Source organism: Crocodylus siamensis, chromosome 3 (genome assembly GCF_052110815.1).
Source record: "Crocodylus siamensis isolate JL-2025a chromosome 3, ASM5211081v1, whole genome shotgun sequence".
NCBI classification, from domain to species: Eukaryota; Metazoa; Chordata; order Crocodylia; family Crocodylidae; genus Crocodylus; species Crocodylus siamensis.
Window position 1 is genome coordinate 241,973,627 of NC_143397.1, and position 15,887 is coordinate 241,989,513.

Below are 15,887 nucleotides of genomic sequence, written 5' to 3' on the forward strand. Positions count from 1 at the left end.
CCACAAAGTCAGCATCTTTTCCTAGTAGTAACCCCTTCAGTTTTCAAATGCTCTGGCACTAATGTGGTATGCAGTATTACCCATCTTGAGATGCAAAACATTAAATACATTGATTGGGAGTCGTCATAGATGCAGTTGGAGTTAAATTAATCACTGACCTATTTGGGACCAATTTAGCCTCTGCTGCCAACTGCAGCAGTCCTGGAGTATCTTCATATTTTGCCCCTATCCACTTTACAGCAGAGGAACAGAGGAGCACAAGCACCACCAAAGCCACTCATCTGACCCATCCCCAAATGCTCCCCACCATCCTTATGGGTTGCTCTGTGTGTGTGCAGAGGGGGTACAGAACTCGTAGTTCCTTTGTATCAGTTTAACCTACAGAAAAGGAGTTATGACATCAGCCTGGAAGATGGGATGGAGTGCATCCTCAGCAAGTTTGCAGATTACACCAAGGTGGGGGTTAAGAAAGCATAAAAAGGTGTGTCAGCGTTCACTGTTTAATGAACCAACCTAGCAATGTGCTTCTCAGCGGTAGCAGCGGGTGATGGTATCTCTTGCCTAGCAGTGGACTTCCGTGGTAGCTTGTGAGCCTGACAGCAGGGGTCTGTTCAAATGACTAAGCATGAGAGGAATTCAAATGAATGATGTGTGAAGAACAACATGTGACATAGGAGCACTTGTGAATTATTGCAGACTGCAGGACCAACAGATTTCTGGGAATGCTGCTTTTATTTCTGGTTTTATGACTGCTTTTAGATACTGCCTGACAGGTTTTTAGTCAGTCAGTCATGTTCCCTCCTTTATAAAATCAAAAGCTGTTTGCTAGAGTTCTGCTGCTTCACCCTACATGTGTCTGAGTCATCTCATTGCTCAGAATACTTCAGCAAAGAGATGTTTCTTATATCACCGCTCCGTATACCCCACCGGGAAAATACAGTCCTGCTCAGTGAGCTGTCACTAAGCTGTTCCTCAGTTAGGCTCTTCTTAAGAACTATTCTGAGAAACTCCAGGCTACATAGCATCATGGAACATTAGGCTTGGAAGGGACATCAGGACGTCATCTACTTCAACCCCTGCTCAAAGCAGGACCAGCCCCAACTAGATCATCCCAGCTAACGCTTTGTCTAACTGGCTCTTAAAAACCCCCAAGGATGGAGATTCCACACCCACTCTGAGTAACTTGTTCCAGTGTTTAACTAAGCTTCTTGTGAGAGTTTTTCCTAATATCTAACCTAAACTTTTCTTGCTGCAACTTCAGACCATCGTTCCTTGTTCTGTCATCTGCCCCCACTGAGAGCAGTCCAGCTCCATCCTCTTTGGAACTGCCCTTCAGGGAGTTGAATGCTGCTATTAAACACCCCCCCCCCAAGTCTTCTTTTCTCTAGACTACATAAGCCCAGTCCCCTCATCATCTCCTCAGAAGTCAAGTACCCCAACCCCCAAACCATTTTTGTTGCCCTCCGCTGGACTTTCTCCAATTTGTATCATATCATTTCTGTAGTGGGGAGCCCAATGTTCTTTCTTATTTGTTCTCCTAGCCCCTTAACTCTTTAACTCTTGGCTGCCCCACAACCCCAGCTTCAATAAGAGGCATAGAGGGCACCCCTACCCCAACAGTCTTATAACCTGGTGGTAAGAACTCTCTTGAAATGTGGGAGATGCAGTTTTAACTCTCCTCTGGCTGAAGAAGGCCTGTGTACCAAGTTTCTCATTTCCTAGGTCAGTACTATAAGCAGTATGCTACTATCCAAAAGCTGGGTACCACCATCACTAGCTGTGTGTACTGCGTTTTCTGATGAACTCGCTGTTCTTGGTGTGTGTTGAGTGTGCTGTAAAGACACCTAATATACCTCAAGAGATTTAGGAGGTGGCACCTGCCTGCTCTGACTGGGAAAGGCATGTGCATAGCCTGAAGCTTATGTCAGGTTGCTGAATGAATGTAGGTACCTCCAAGGTTAGCTAGCTACTGAACAGGTGTTCCTTGAAATGGTTTTTGGAATTAGGCATCTAAATACCATTTTAGGTGGCCAAGGGTGTCTGCCTGGGTCTTGCCCACAGGGATAAGTCCTTGCAAGCCTAAGGTTTAATTCTGATGCAGTTGCATTTGCTGGTATGGGCTGTTTGCAAGACTAAGGACTAATCTGTGCAAGTGCAGGTCAGAAGAAGCAATAAAGAGGAGTAGGAGAGAGGAAGGAGAAGAGTTCTAATAATCAAATCAAATGGGTGCTCAATAAAGTCTCTCTCCTTAACAGGATTATAGAGCTCAGTGCTTCTCTGTACAGTTCTGACTGAACTGCTTTCCAGGATTGGGGCCAAAGGCATAAGCATGCCTTAGCTATTGGTTAAAATCTTTAACTCGCCTATTGTACTCGCACCTCGTGTGCAAGCTATAGTTTCCATGACCTGATAGAAAAACTGAAACTCTTTAAAAAGAGTGACCCACGGTGAATACTGCTCCTCCTCCTCCTCATCATACACAAATCCCACATGTTCACATGTGAATACAGTAAATGTAAATTCTGCAAACATTAACATAGATAGGTGTGCCTTTGACTGTCTGACTAGTATCTAAAATAAGCAGTATATATGTGAACATACACCACTGGATGAATTAAAGTTGTTGCTCATGTGTAAAATGTTCATATGCATATCGACCCTCCCTGCCAAAAATATCATATTGCATTACATTGTTGCTGATACAGAAAGTTCTCTCTCCCAAAGCAAAATCCTACAAACCAAATGAAATCTGGAAAGGGCCAAGAATTAGAAAAAAAATCTGATTGTCAGATAGGCATATTTCATCCAGAAAATAGTGAAAATAAACTAGCATGTTTTGAAAGAGAAGGTGCATTGCTTATAAACAATCCAAAGTCCTTTAATAGAATCATATTCCTGTAAAAAGGGAAAATGTAGCCCCTGGGAAAACCCTTTTTTGACATGTGCTTTTTATGTTCAAATGCATTAATGGGACTGCTATGCTGTGAGTCATCTAGCAGTTTCATGTGTTTCTTAAAATACACTGAAAGTAGCTGAAGGCATGTATCGTTCTGCAGTGTGGTTATCTATTAAGAACCTCAAAAAATACCTGCATTCTTAGACTCATAGAGATTTATGAGACAGAAGAGATCTTAGCTAGTTCTTCTGCATCATTCTGTTTAAATAGACCAAGCTCAGTAAAAATCTAAAATATTACACTAATTGAACAAACAACCTAGCAGATGATAGGCACATTGTTTTGCTATCCAAACCTCCCCGCTAGATTACAAAGAATTTGCATATGTGTAAATAGCACATTTAGATTTTTCTTCCTGCTGAAGAATTCTGTCAAAACTACAGCTGGCTAAACTCTATGATGAGAACATATGTTGCTCCTTTTTTTCATTTGCAAATAATTTGTGAACTAATCCTATTCGGAAAATCTATTTATTAATAATTTACAGCCACAATTTTCAGCCTGCATGTGGTTTGCAAGCTGTTCAGTTTGGGTATTTGCTAATCACAGGGTGCAACTGGTCACTTGGGATAGGAAGAAACATTGCATTTGCCTCTGAGCAAGTTGTGCCTGTGTTTGTCCTGGAACAGATATATCCCAAGACTGGCATGTAGACACATCTCACTTCCAATCAGGTTTTAGTAAGCAGCTGAATGCACTGCCACTTTTCTGCCTTTGATTCAATGATGCAATCCCAGAATAACCATTTAAATGCATTTTGCGATGTCCCAGTATAAACTGTTAATAGTTCTTGTCCCATGCACATTTTTAGGATTTATCCTGGGACAATGAGCATGGACTTCTGAACGACTGCATGAAGCCCCAGGTTAAAATAGCTTATCCTGGGACAAACGCAACATCTGTTTGTAGCCTTACTTTGTAAGCTGTAGTTTCCATGACCTGACAGAAAAACTGAAACTCTTTAAAAAGAGTAATCCACAGTGAATAGTCCTCATCATACACAAAATCCCATGTACTCACATACGAATACTGTAAATGTAAATTCTGCAAACATTAACATAAACAATACTAACTGGTTTTCATGAGTATTTGCAAACAGTGAATAGCAGCGAGAAGAAACACTAGTACTGAATAGTGGTTTGGAAATGCAACTGAGGAGAAATGTATTACCGTGTAGTGGTAAGCACTGGCCACTCCCTATCTGAATGATCTTTTTCTACCATCACAGCCAGGTACAAAATCTCCATAGTGCACATCTGGAGCCTCCTTATTAAAAGTAAATAAATAATTCTCCCATTGTTGATGAAAATAGTTCATTGGGGGAAAAGAAAGAACAGAAGCAATTAGGAAAAATAAAAGGTCAAGTGGAACAGCCAAAAGGAGAAAAAGATTGAGTGTAGGAGGAAAAAGTTCCAGTTCTCCAAGCACTGTCTGTACAGATCTGCATTCTTGGTGATACATGTCACATGCCAGTGGTTTCTATTGGGGGTTTATGTGAGGGGATGTAGACGGGTGTGTGCTACCTGTTTCTTGGTCTCCATACCTTCAACCTGAGCAAAAACTCAGATGTGTGCATTGGTCCATTTTTAGAGAAATTGCTTGATTATTTTTAATCATTATAACAGGTTTGGGGAGTTTCGACTTTTTGGGATGTCTGGCCATGCCAGGGTTTTTCTTTTGTTTTGCAGCCCTTGGTTCAGGTTGCCTTCCATTGTTGGGCTTCAGGGTAGCACAAACCAAATCCACCAACATTTCCTCTGTACCATATAATTATGTCTGTGATAGACAAACACACAATGCTACACCCACACAGGCACGTCAGTCCTTGCTGCCATATTAGGCACCACTGGGAGCTTAAAAATATTCACCCAGCTGCTGCCTAACTCTGGAAGTGTCCAAATTCTACTCTTAAAACTACTTCAGACACCTACGTTTAACTGAAGTGGGGACTGGAATCCTAGTCTCCCAGCTGAAGGCTTGAAATCATGAGACTATGATGCTCTTCCTGGCCCAAAGAATACTTAAGTAATAAATATTACGAAGTGGAACAACTTCAGCCAACAAGAATGAGAGCACTCCCCATTGGAGTCCCTGGCAAGCTCTCATGGGAGCTGTGGCTTCAAATCCTGACACCACAGCAGGAGGAGCAGGATCTGTGTTTCTTGTCCTCTGCTGAGTGCTCTAGCCATAAAATAAAAGGGAGAGGGGTGTGAAAGGCCTGACCCAGCTGAAGCACCTAACACCACAAACGATATCACAGCTGAGAATCCCAAGTGGCAGGAGACAAGGCCGTCAATCCCGGTGTGGAATCATAGTACTGTGATATTGTGCCTCACAGACCTTAAAACCATATGTGGATTTAGCTTTCAGTCATAGGGATCAGGAATAAGGCAGGGTAGATTTGCATTTTATAAACTAACCAAGGTGTGGGGAGGTGTAGCACAAGTTTTTGTGAGCTGAAGCTCACTTCATCAGACACTGAGCAGTGATGTGGGGATCAGGGCCCAGGATTCTTTGCTTTGTCCAAGAACCATTTTTGTGTCTGGAAAGCTTTTTTCCAAGACCACCTATTGAACACCATTTTGCAGGTCCCCTCTCCCAGTCCCAAGTGACCAAGGACTTGGAGATGACAAAGTCTCCATCCTAGGCCCCCAAATCCACAGATGTACTTTCCAAGGATGGAGAAGCCTAGAAATTTAAGGACTTGATTATGCTGGCTCATAAGGCTCAAGCATTTGACATTTCTGGCATTATTTCCCAGCTGCATACACTGCTAAAGAATAAAACATTACAGCCACTTTTAGAGACACTGCATTTTCCTCACGTGCTGGTTCAGTTATGACTGGCATATTTCCACCTCAGATGTCCAGACTTGCACTCGCAAGTCGGGTAGTAAAAGGAGTGGGTACTTAAACGTGGCACCTGCAAATTCACGCTGCAAGCACAATTTCTGTAAGTAAGAACTGCACCTGTAAAAATGGAAGGCCAGGTCTCAGCTTGTATCAGAAATGAACCAGTGCTAACCTAACGTGTCGCCGTGCTCAGAACTGTGACTAGAACGAGAGCCGCATGTAATGCCGCAGTGGGGGGAAGCGCAGTGACACTGTCATCCCCAGCTGCACGTGCTGCCGTGAGGAGGAAATGGCCACCACCTTCAAGGCCTCGGCGCAGGCAGGACAGGAACGTGAGGGAAGTCACCCCGGCAGCCAACTGGGTGCGTTTCTGCCAGACGGTCTCCACGATGCCCCAGGGCAGTGGGGGCAGCGGTTTTGGGAGGTAGTTTAGCCCTGTAGTCTCCCTGCTGCCACCTGAACGCCTGTACCTGATCTGCAGCTCTGTTTTCTACTCCCTGCCCTGCGCTGCCGGTCCGATCTGCTGTTCTGCTTTCTGTTCCCTACTCTGCGCTCCCTGCCTCATCTGCGACTCTGCTTCCTGTTCCCTGCCCCGTTCACTGCTCTGCTTTCTGCTCTCAGCCCTGTGCTCCCTGCCCCATCTGTTTCTCTGCTTTCTCCTGCTCCCTTCCTCATCTGCTCTGCACCCTTTCCGATCTACTGCTCCGCTTTCTGCTCCCAGCCCCGCCCTCATCCTCGGCCGCCTGAGTGGCATCCTCTCTGCCCCATCTGCTCTTACACGCTTTCTGCTCCGGCTGTTTCCCTTTCCTCCTCCCGCTCCGGGGCGGGGCCACAGGCCGGGGGCGGGGCCGGGGCCAGGCCGGCCCAGCCTCAGCGAGTCTCGGCGGCAGGAGGCGCAGGCGGCGGCCGCACTCGCCGCTCCCCGCCGGGCCGCTCGGACCCGCCGCCGCCGCCGCCCCCATGCGCCGCCCCGGGCCGCTCCTGCCGCCGGCCGCCCGCTGCCGTCGCGCCCCGGCCAAGCGCCCCCCGCCGCCGCCGCCCGACGACGCGCCCAAGTGCCCGCGGCTCGGTCCGGACCCCCTCCCCGCCGCCGCCGCCGCCGCCCCGGACTGCCTCAGCGCGCCCGGCTCGCCCTGCCCGCCCGCGCCTGGCTCCGGCTCCGGCCCTGGCCCTGGCCCCGGGCCCTGCCTGCTGGCCGGATACCTGCTGCTGCCGCTGCCCGGCCGGGACCACGCGTCGCGGGCGCTGCACATCCACGCCGGCCGCGAGCTGCGCTGCAAGGTGGGTCGGGCCGGGCCGGGCCGTCGCCCTCCTCCTCCCGGCGCGGCCGTTGGTCCCCGCGCTCCATCCCCCCACGTTCTAACCCCCCCCCCCCGCCGCTGCGAAGTTTCCCCTCACGTGTGAACCCTGTTCCCCGGGCTCGGGCGGCTGCTGCCACCTGCTGCCCGCCGCCTACCGAGCCCACTTTGGGATGGGGCTTGAGAGGATGGGGGAGGTTGTCAGTGCCGTGTCGCCCTGCCTGCCTGTGAGGACCTTGTCGGTGCGGCGGTGTTCCCAGGCAGGGCTAGGATGTGAGTAACCCCAGCGCGCTGTCAGACCGCCCCGTCCTCGGCCCCTGCCCGCCTGTCCGTGCGAGCCCTCGGCCTGCTCAGTCCCAATGTGTGCTCCCCTGGGCAAAGCCGACCACAAGGCCGTTGGGGACGTCTCGGATTTTCGCATTGGCAGGATTTGAAAGCATCCCTCCGACTTGTATTCTCATGGCTGCTGTGGAGGGCCAGGGTGTTTCTTCCTGTCCCCGCTGCGTTATCCATAGAAAGGTGCTATAAGGGAAGCTGGCTTCAGCACCCCGGCTAATGGAGAGTGTCCTTTTTTACTCGTCTTTACAGGTGTTCCCTCTCAAACACTACCAGGACAAGATCCGACCTTATATCCAGCTGCCATCGCATAGGAATATCACTGGCATAGTCGACGTAATTTTGGGGGAGACCAAGGCCTATGTCTTCTTTGAAAAGGACTTTGGGGACATGCACTCCTATGTGAGAAGCTGCAAACGGCTGCGAGAAGAGGAGGCTGCCAGGCTCTTCAAGCAGATCGTCTCTGCTGTAGCTCACTGCCATCAATCGGCCATCGTGCTAGGTGACCTCAAGCTCAGGAAATTTGTCTTTTCTAACGAGGAAAGGTGAGGCGTGATTTCAGGTCCACCTTTGTGGAGGGCTGGGGGGAGAGAGCCCTTTTTTGGTTGTGGAATCTGTCCAAATTAATGAGGATTTTTGTAAAAGCGTCAGGGAGGGCTAGAATTAAAACAGCCATGTTTGAGGCAAATGCTGTAAGGAAGTGGAAATAGGATGATATACCAGCTCTTGCCTATAATACATGTATTGTGCACAATATTTCTTTATTGCTCCCCACCGTGTGTCACAGCTCTTATATGTACATATTTATTTTTACTTAGCACTTCACTGTGTGCTTACTGGGGTGGGTTTCTGTCCAATTCAGCAGCAGCTCAGCAGGGGGGCGTTGGGGGCAGGGGGCACCTGGCATGCAAAAGGATGACTTTGAGCTTGGTTGGTATTGAGTGTTGAAAGTAGGTTTTTCATGAGAATCAATCAAAGTGAAATGAATAAAAGGCACAAGCAAAAATTGAGAGGGATTAAAGTATTACACAACTAAAGGAAACACTTCTGTTTTTGAAGTAGGTGAGGAATGTATCAGTCAGATCCCGCTGCTGTACTTGGGCCTCTGTAGGTTGACTTATGTCCCTGTGCAAAGCCCTACTAAAATTGATGAGACTGTGTGAATCATGGGTTCAAACGTAGTAAAGATTGTCTGGGAGTTGCCCTAGAGGAAATGTACATTTGACACTGAAATACAAAAATGTGAAATAGGCTATTTGAAATGGTTATAGGGAGAGAAGACCGTGAGTGGTCATGTTCATCCCAGAACACAGATTTGTACAAACGAGATTTACAGAACCTAAGTTGGTGGAAATACTTCTCTTTTAACACAGATGGGTGGGAGGGAGGGAGAAAGTTTGGACAGATGTCCCTCTGCAGTGCTTGCTGCTCTGTTATTGCTATTTACTGTAAACAAAGCTGAAGAGATGAAGAGAGTTAGTCACCTCAGCTGAAAAGGACTGCTTTAGAGACATTAGATTTCATAGACATTAGGGATGGAAGGGACCTCGGGAGATCATCGAGTCCAGCCCCCTTTACCTTGTAAAGCTTGTCGCAAGCAAGCAACATTAATAATGGAAAGAACACTTTAAAAAATTCACTTTTTATACTAAGGGCAGTATTAATATACCAAAAGACCATAAATTACCTTGTTTAGTACTTTTTTATATTTTAGTTCATTATTTTGTACAAAAAGTGACAAGTACTTGATCACTGGCTTTGAAAAAAAAAAAAGAAAATTGGAAAAGGAAAGAATGAAAAAATGCCTGTATGCCTTCAAAACAGTAATTCCCTTGAAGGAAACTGTTTCAGCTTTTCCCGCCCATAATCAGATGAAACACTTGCTGAAATGTTAGATTGCACATAGTCTTGCTAATTTGGAAATACTCATTGCACAGGCTAATGTCATATGCGTCACATTTGGCAACAAGAGGGTTAAGCAATGCAAGGCAGACTCTGTTAGTCTAACAAGCACAGGTGCAGAGTTTTAGTGCTACAGCAGCCAATCAAAGGCCAGCAATATAGGTTGAGTCATATTTTCCGTTTACAGAACCAATGGGTATTTTACATTACGACAGGAGGTCACATTAAGGACACACTGCAGTTAACATATTTACACACCAGTAAGCTGGAAGGCAGGACAGCCCTCGAAGAGCCATCACTCTACTCTTCAACTAATGCAAAATCTTCCTATTTAACCTAATCAGTATAGAGCTCTAGGATGAGCCTGCACTTGCAGGAAAGATTTTTCCTTGAATGTATTAATGGTGCTATCTAGGAAAGATTTATAAATAGATGGGAGGATTAATTACCATTACATATGCAAATAGGATCTGGACTTTGAGTTTTAAAATCATGAAGTCGTACAGGGTGTGCACAAAGTTAGAGCTGGACATAGTAATACATACGTAACATTGTAGTAAATTAACTATCATAGTTACAGTTCAACCTATGCCAAAGAAAACTTGGTATACGTCAGTAGCCTATATATCATTAACTGGAATAATGCTATAGTTGTAGAAATGTATTGTATTAACATTTCCCTATAGCTGGTAATGTTCGCCATGGCTTGCTAACCTGAATACCCATTGGTGTACTTTTTATTACGCTCGGATCAGGTTTGGGGTAGCGGTATGAGGTCCTCTGTTCAGCATTCACAACTGGCTTCCTCTCTCTTTGGTCATGCTAGTACAAGATGAACTGCAGCTGACTGTAATAGTAGCCTCATTTTATTAAACTAGCTCTGTGCTGCTTATTAAAATGGTTGTTTAACATATAAATTCCATTTCTTCATTCCTCAGGACTCAGCTGAGACTTGAAAGCCTAGAAGACACTCACATAATCAAAGGGGAAGATGATGCTCTGTCAGATAAACATGGTTGTCCAGCATATGTCAGCCCTGAGATCTTAAACACCACAGGGACCTACTCTGGAAAATCAGCTGATGTTTGGAGCTTAGGAGTAATGCTGTATACCCTCCTCGTAGGACGCTATCCCTTCCATGACTCAGACCCCAGCACTCTCTTTTCTAAAATCCGCCGTGGACAGTTCTGTATTCCTGACTACGTCTCTCCCAAAGCCAGATGCCTCATCCGCAGCCTACTGAGACGGGAACCATCTGAAAGACTCACAGCTCCAGAGATCTTGCTTCATCCTTGGTTTGAAGCTGTTTTGGAACCTGGATATGCTGACCAGGATATAGGAAGTTCTGATCAAATTGTTCCAGAATTTCATGGAGACGGCGATGATATGAGTTCCTTTTTCTGTTAGTCTCAAAAGCCTCAAAAACCTCACCATTCTCACTCATGGCATCTTTTCAGGGTTTCATTTTTTCCATGTTGCCAATGCACAGCATGCTGAAAGTGCCATTATGGTCAGAAAAGTGACTGTTTAAAAAACCACACACACACAAAAAAAAAAAACCCAACAAAAAACAGAAATGGCAAGTGCTCCCTGGATGTGCTCCCTGTGTCTGTAAGGAATCATATCTACTTATTTGGACGGCAAGTAGTTACTGGTTGTACTGCAGAGACAGTTCAGCTGTGGAAAAGCCAGCTGGTCTCTGTTCTGCCTCGTACATCATATGATCTCCATCAATGAGAAACTCACCAGCTGAAATTTGACTGCAGAGTCTTATTGCTTCTGATGTAAGAGACAGAAAATGAGCAGCTTGGTTCCCTCCTTTACTCCACAGCAGTGAAGTGGAGTATACAGTCTTGACAGTGAAACAACTGAGGCGAGACAGAAAGACTTCATGGTCTTATAAACTGAGTAAATCTGACATGGAAATCAGTAAAAGGGGAACCATGGTGGGGCACCATAATGCCTATTTTATAGACTAATTTTCTGGCTGTAAGTGCACTTTAATGGCAGGAGGAGTCTTAATCTACCAAGTCCAGCTACCTGCTCAGTTGTCAAGTAGAACCTACTAGCAGCAGATAGATGAAGCTATTAATCCATAAAAGAAACACATATTAATACTCTTGCATTGGGCAGACTAACCCAGCGTCCCTTTGAGGAGGAGGCAATACATGATTATTTCATGTAATATCATCTTCCGGAACATTAAAATAATTTTTAATGCATTTAAGCTTAACCATGCATATCCTATGAAATTGTCTACCCTGGATGTATTTTTCACATAGTCAGAGCCCTTTTTAATTCTGAGGATGCCCATTACATAGCTGTGTACCAAGACATTTGTCCAAGCTGTGGCACCTCATCTGGGAAAACAAAGATAAGAAATATCTCAGACACCGTATGTAAAGACTTTTGTTTTCCTGTGGGCTCAGTTCTTCAAGCCTTTGTATCTCCTGGGTTTAAAATCCTGTACAAAAACAGGAATTTAAAAGAATCTCCAAGTAACCCTAACGACCATTCAGTCTGCCTCTGGCTACAGTTGTTTTGTGGGGTGTTTTTGTTGTTTTTTTTGCATGATGATTGGTAATACTTCAGATGTACGTGGATAATGAATTCATCAAAATCATTAGCTTCCTGGGTTGGGGATAAGTAGATCCAGGTCTGCCTAAGATTTCTGCTTTGTTTCACATGTGTACCTAGTTGATTATGTACAGAAATATTAATTTGCATTAAGTACGTGGCCGAGATGTGATGTATAAAAGGTTCTCAGAGCAAATGAGTTAAATAGGTGAATGACTGCTGTACATCAACGACACGGCACAGTAACAATGCAGTTCTTTGAAAGGGCTAACCCGTGGCAAGCTACAGTACCACCACGCATTGTGAGAATGCCATGTATACCTCATGTACTGTGTACTTTGTACATACCTTACTGTTTTGGGGGGGGGGGTTTTGGCTGTACTTTGTATGTCCTAATAACAGAGGTGTCAAAGATCAGTTTAATGTGAATTATTGTTGGCAATACTAACTTGACAGAATCATGAGCATTAGAGAAGGGCAAAGTACCTCTGTTGCACTAAAGCTCTCATGATTGCTTGACATTTTGTATCTGTGATACAGTTTTAAACCTTAATAAAAGTAAATTTTGTATATATGGGTAGACAAGTCTGCCACAAAAGGTAAAAACACTATGTCCAACCTGTAAATATGTATATATGTGGGAACCTGGATGTTAAAGTCTGACTTGTTGGCAAGTTTTAATAAACCTGGTTTCATAAATGCATGTTTTCAATTTTTTATTTATTTATTTTTGCTATCTGCAGGTTCAGTTTCCCTGTTTTTTGTTGCTAATATATATCTGATTTTAAACATGTTTTGATCTCAAAGATGCATATTTAACCTATGCTGCTTGTGCCTGTTTGGTCATACAGGAGATGATGCTATTTGCTGGGCACCAGACCCTGCAGTCCTCACTCAACATTTCTGTAAACTTCAGGGAGAGCTGAATAAGGACTACAAGGTATGCCTCCTAGTTCCTTTCACCTGGGGTCTTGAAGAAAGGGGGAGCAGGGGTTAGTAATTCATTAAATTTCACCAAAGCCCTATGCAGTGCATCCATTTTTGTTAATAGGGAAACTGAGGCAAAAGATTAAGTTTCCAATTTGCAAAAAGCAGGTGCTAATTTTGACTGTCAGGTTTTGGATATTCAGTCTTAGAAATAAGGACCCAAATTCCCATTGCTACGCAATGTGTGTGTTCATGTATATATGTGCACGCTGCGTGTAAATGCTACCCCATCAGAATGCTGTCATTCTGCACCTGTGGACATAGCTACACGATGTGCAAGGCAATGGAAAATTGGATCCTCATGGCCTAAAACAGCAGCCCAGAACAGAGGCTGCTTTTAGAAATGTACGTTTTATCAACATGCCGAAGGGGACAGCAATTCAGTTGTGAATCAAAGCCAGGAGTCATTATTTCTATTCCCTACTGGCAATGCAGAAAATGTCTTGTGCTCTTATTAACAGGAAATAAAAATATAGAGAGTTGCTTTTCTTGGTGACTTGAAGAGGAGGGATATAAATAGTAACTGTATCAAGGATATAGAATGTACCTTCCTGGGGGAAAGAGCTGTCCTTATAACCCACCCAGGAATGGTGAAGTCGTCATGATAAAGGGGAGAGGAAGAAAGGGATCTTGATTTTTATTTATAACTTGCTTTGTATTTAACTTTGTCCTTGCAATTTAAATATGTTCACTGAAACTCATGCTTCTGTTAGATGCACTCTGCATGTGTCAAACTGCAGCAGCTTTTACTGTTTTTGAGAGGGAATTGAAGAAAAGGTTTGTAGGTAATTGGTCGATGCAGGAGAATTTCTCTTAACCTTAATTGCACCTTCACTCTCCATTCTGAGAAACTGGTTTTGCATGTGGTAAGCATATTTTCCTTGTGAGTGTACGTCACACCAAAATTCTCAAGTTACTTAACTGAAGTTATTTTTGTTGAAGTTGTGTATGTGTATGCACATACTACCTAGGTAGTCTGATTAAATTACCTACAACCCTACCATGAGTTATATCGTGCACAGAAGCCCTAATGCACCTTTATCAAATGCTTACTGAAGACTCGTGCTTTGGTAAATGCTTGAAAGCCTTTGGACCTAATTTTTGCCTACAATTAAATTGCCTTATAAAGCTAGGGTCTGGCCATTTATTATACTGCAAAGGAATTAAAATAAGCACACATGGTAGAGGTATCTGGAAACACCCCTTTGCATTGTTTCAGGGATTGTAATGCAACATCCATTCAGAAATCCAAATAAATTGGTATGATGTGGAAACTTCACAGTTTCAGAGTGTGTTGAAAGACCCAGTAGGTGACTAAAACTGTCATGGTGAGTGTGAGAACTTTTATTTATGCAAGATGTAGCTTTGTTTTTGTGGGGGTTTGGTGACCTTGTGGGGCAAGTTTATTTTTCTTGACTTGCCCTTGCTTTGGTCCTGAACCTACAGGATCATGAAGCTCCTCTGAGATGCAGACAGTGTTTAGTTTTCATTGACTATCCACTATGTGCATGTGCAGTTGTGGTTGTTCAGTGCTCCATGTAATTGGAACCCAAAGCAATGTTCCCATCACTCCTGGGAATATGAAGGCTGGATTTTTTTAGTTTATTATTTTTCAAATTACTTTTTCAGCTCTAAAGTGATACTGAGTCTTTATTTTGGGCCTCATGACAGCATGTTTTGCTTTTTTCTGTAACAGCAAAGAGAATCAGCTTAATCCTTTGGCTAACCTAGGAAAAAGGACAGCAAACTCAGAGTTAAGGTTAAAACTTCTTAGCCTGGCCACCTGTTCCTGAGTAAATGAAGAGGCAGGTAATATTTCTCATGCTATATGTAGACACACTTGGACAAGTTAATACAATTTCATTTTTTTAAAGTGAGTTTATTTCATGAGAGTCCTAATCTTGGTTTAAAACACTTTTGCACAATTGTGTTAGCAACTGAAGAATGGGGTTGTTACATAGAGAGATGCAAGCTTAAAATTCATTCTGCATGATTAAGTTGTAAAGTTGTTTAATGTGCTTTTTCTGTAGTTCTGCTTTCATGGATTGAGTTAAGAACAGAGGAACAATTTTAAAAACCCTCATTATTCAGTCAGTGTTAAATCTGTTCTGTGGGGTCTCCAGTCAGATTATATTTTATGCAAAAGTGGATTTGTAAAAAGTTTCTTGCTCTCATTTTCTATTGCCAAAAAAAAAAAATGTTTAGCATGGTATTGCATATATACCATTCTGTACAAGCCTGTTATGCAAATCAGTTTTCAAACATTTTCTTCATAAAGGACACTTATAAAACACATTGACTCTTTAAAGTCTGCTCTATTTATCCAGTGTGCATAAAGCCATGTTCCAAACTCATCTGCTGCCAAATTCCTCTGTTAAATTAAATCTCTCTTTGAACTATTGGTGATTAAAAATGCTGTAAAATCTGCAATATTTTTCTTTATATGACTTCTATAGCTTGTCAAATATTTGTCTTTAGAGTGAAATCCTTCTGTCATGTTTGAGCCAGGATTACAGTTTCACCACAAAATTACAATCCTTAAAGCCATTAGTTTGTAGCAAGAAATAATGATGAAACCAGCCACCTAGAAAATGCTTCAAAGAAAACTCCATAGTTGCTCTGCACTGTATGTGCTTATTTACAGTATTTACCAGATAAACAAACTGATGTGCAGCACTTTGCTTCCTAATTTGGCTTTGAAGCTGTAGCAGCAGAAGTATCAATTACATTCTGTCAAATACAAACATTAACATAACTGTATGAAGCAATCATGTTTCTAACAACAGCAGGCAGTGGACAGAGGACCAAAATAAATAAAATCCAAAGAGTGAGAGGCAGTGCTTTTCTTTGCACTAAGGTTATGGGTTGGTGGGGGGATGGAAGAGAGCTGTCCTCTCCAGGAATGCTGGCATACAGAATGGTATCTTGCGTGGTTATGTACAGGGGCACACAGATTGCGTCTTCTCACACTGAAATGCA

At 43.8% G+C, this 15,887-nt stretch overlaps 1 protein-coding gene across 1 annotated transcript; it reads left to right on the top strand.

Moving 5' to 3' along the window:
- Nucleotides 1-6,658: 6,658 nt before the first annotated feature.
- On the top strand, nt 6,659-12,624 carry TRIB1 (tribbles pseudokinase 1). The gene is made up of 3 exons (XM_090040636.1): nt 6,659-7,089; nt 7,695-7,987; nt 10,283-12,624. The coding sequence occupies exons 1-3, from the start codon at nt 6,769-6,771 to the stop codon at nt 10,749-10,751; spliced, it is 1,083 nt and encodes a 360-aa protein (XP_089896762.1). The 5' UTR covers nt 6,659-6,768; the 3' UTR covers nt 10,752-12,624.
- Nucleotides 12,625-15,887: the final 3,263 nt, after the last annotated feature.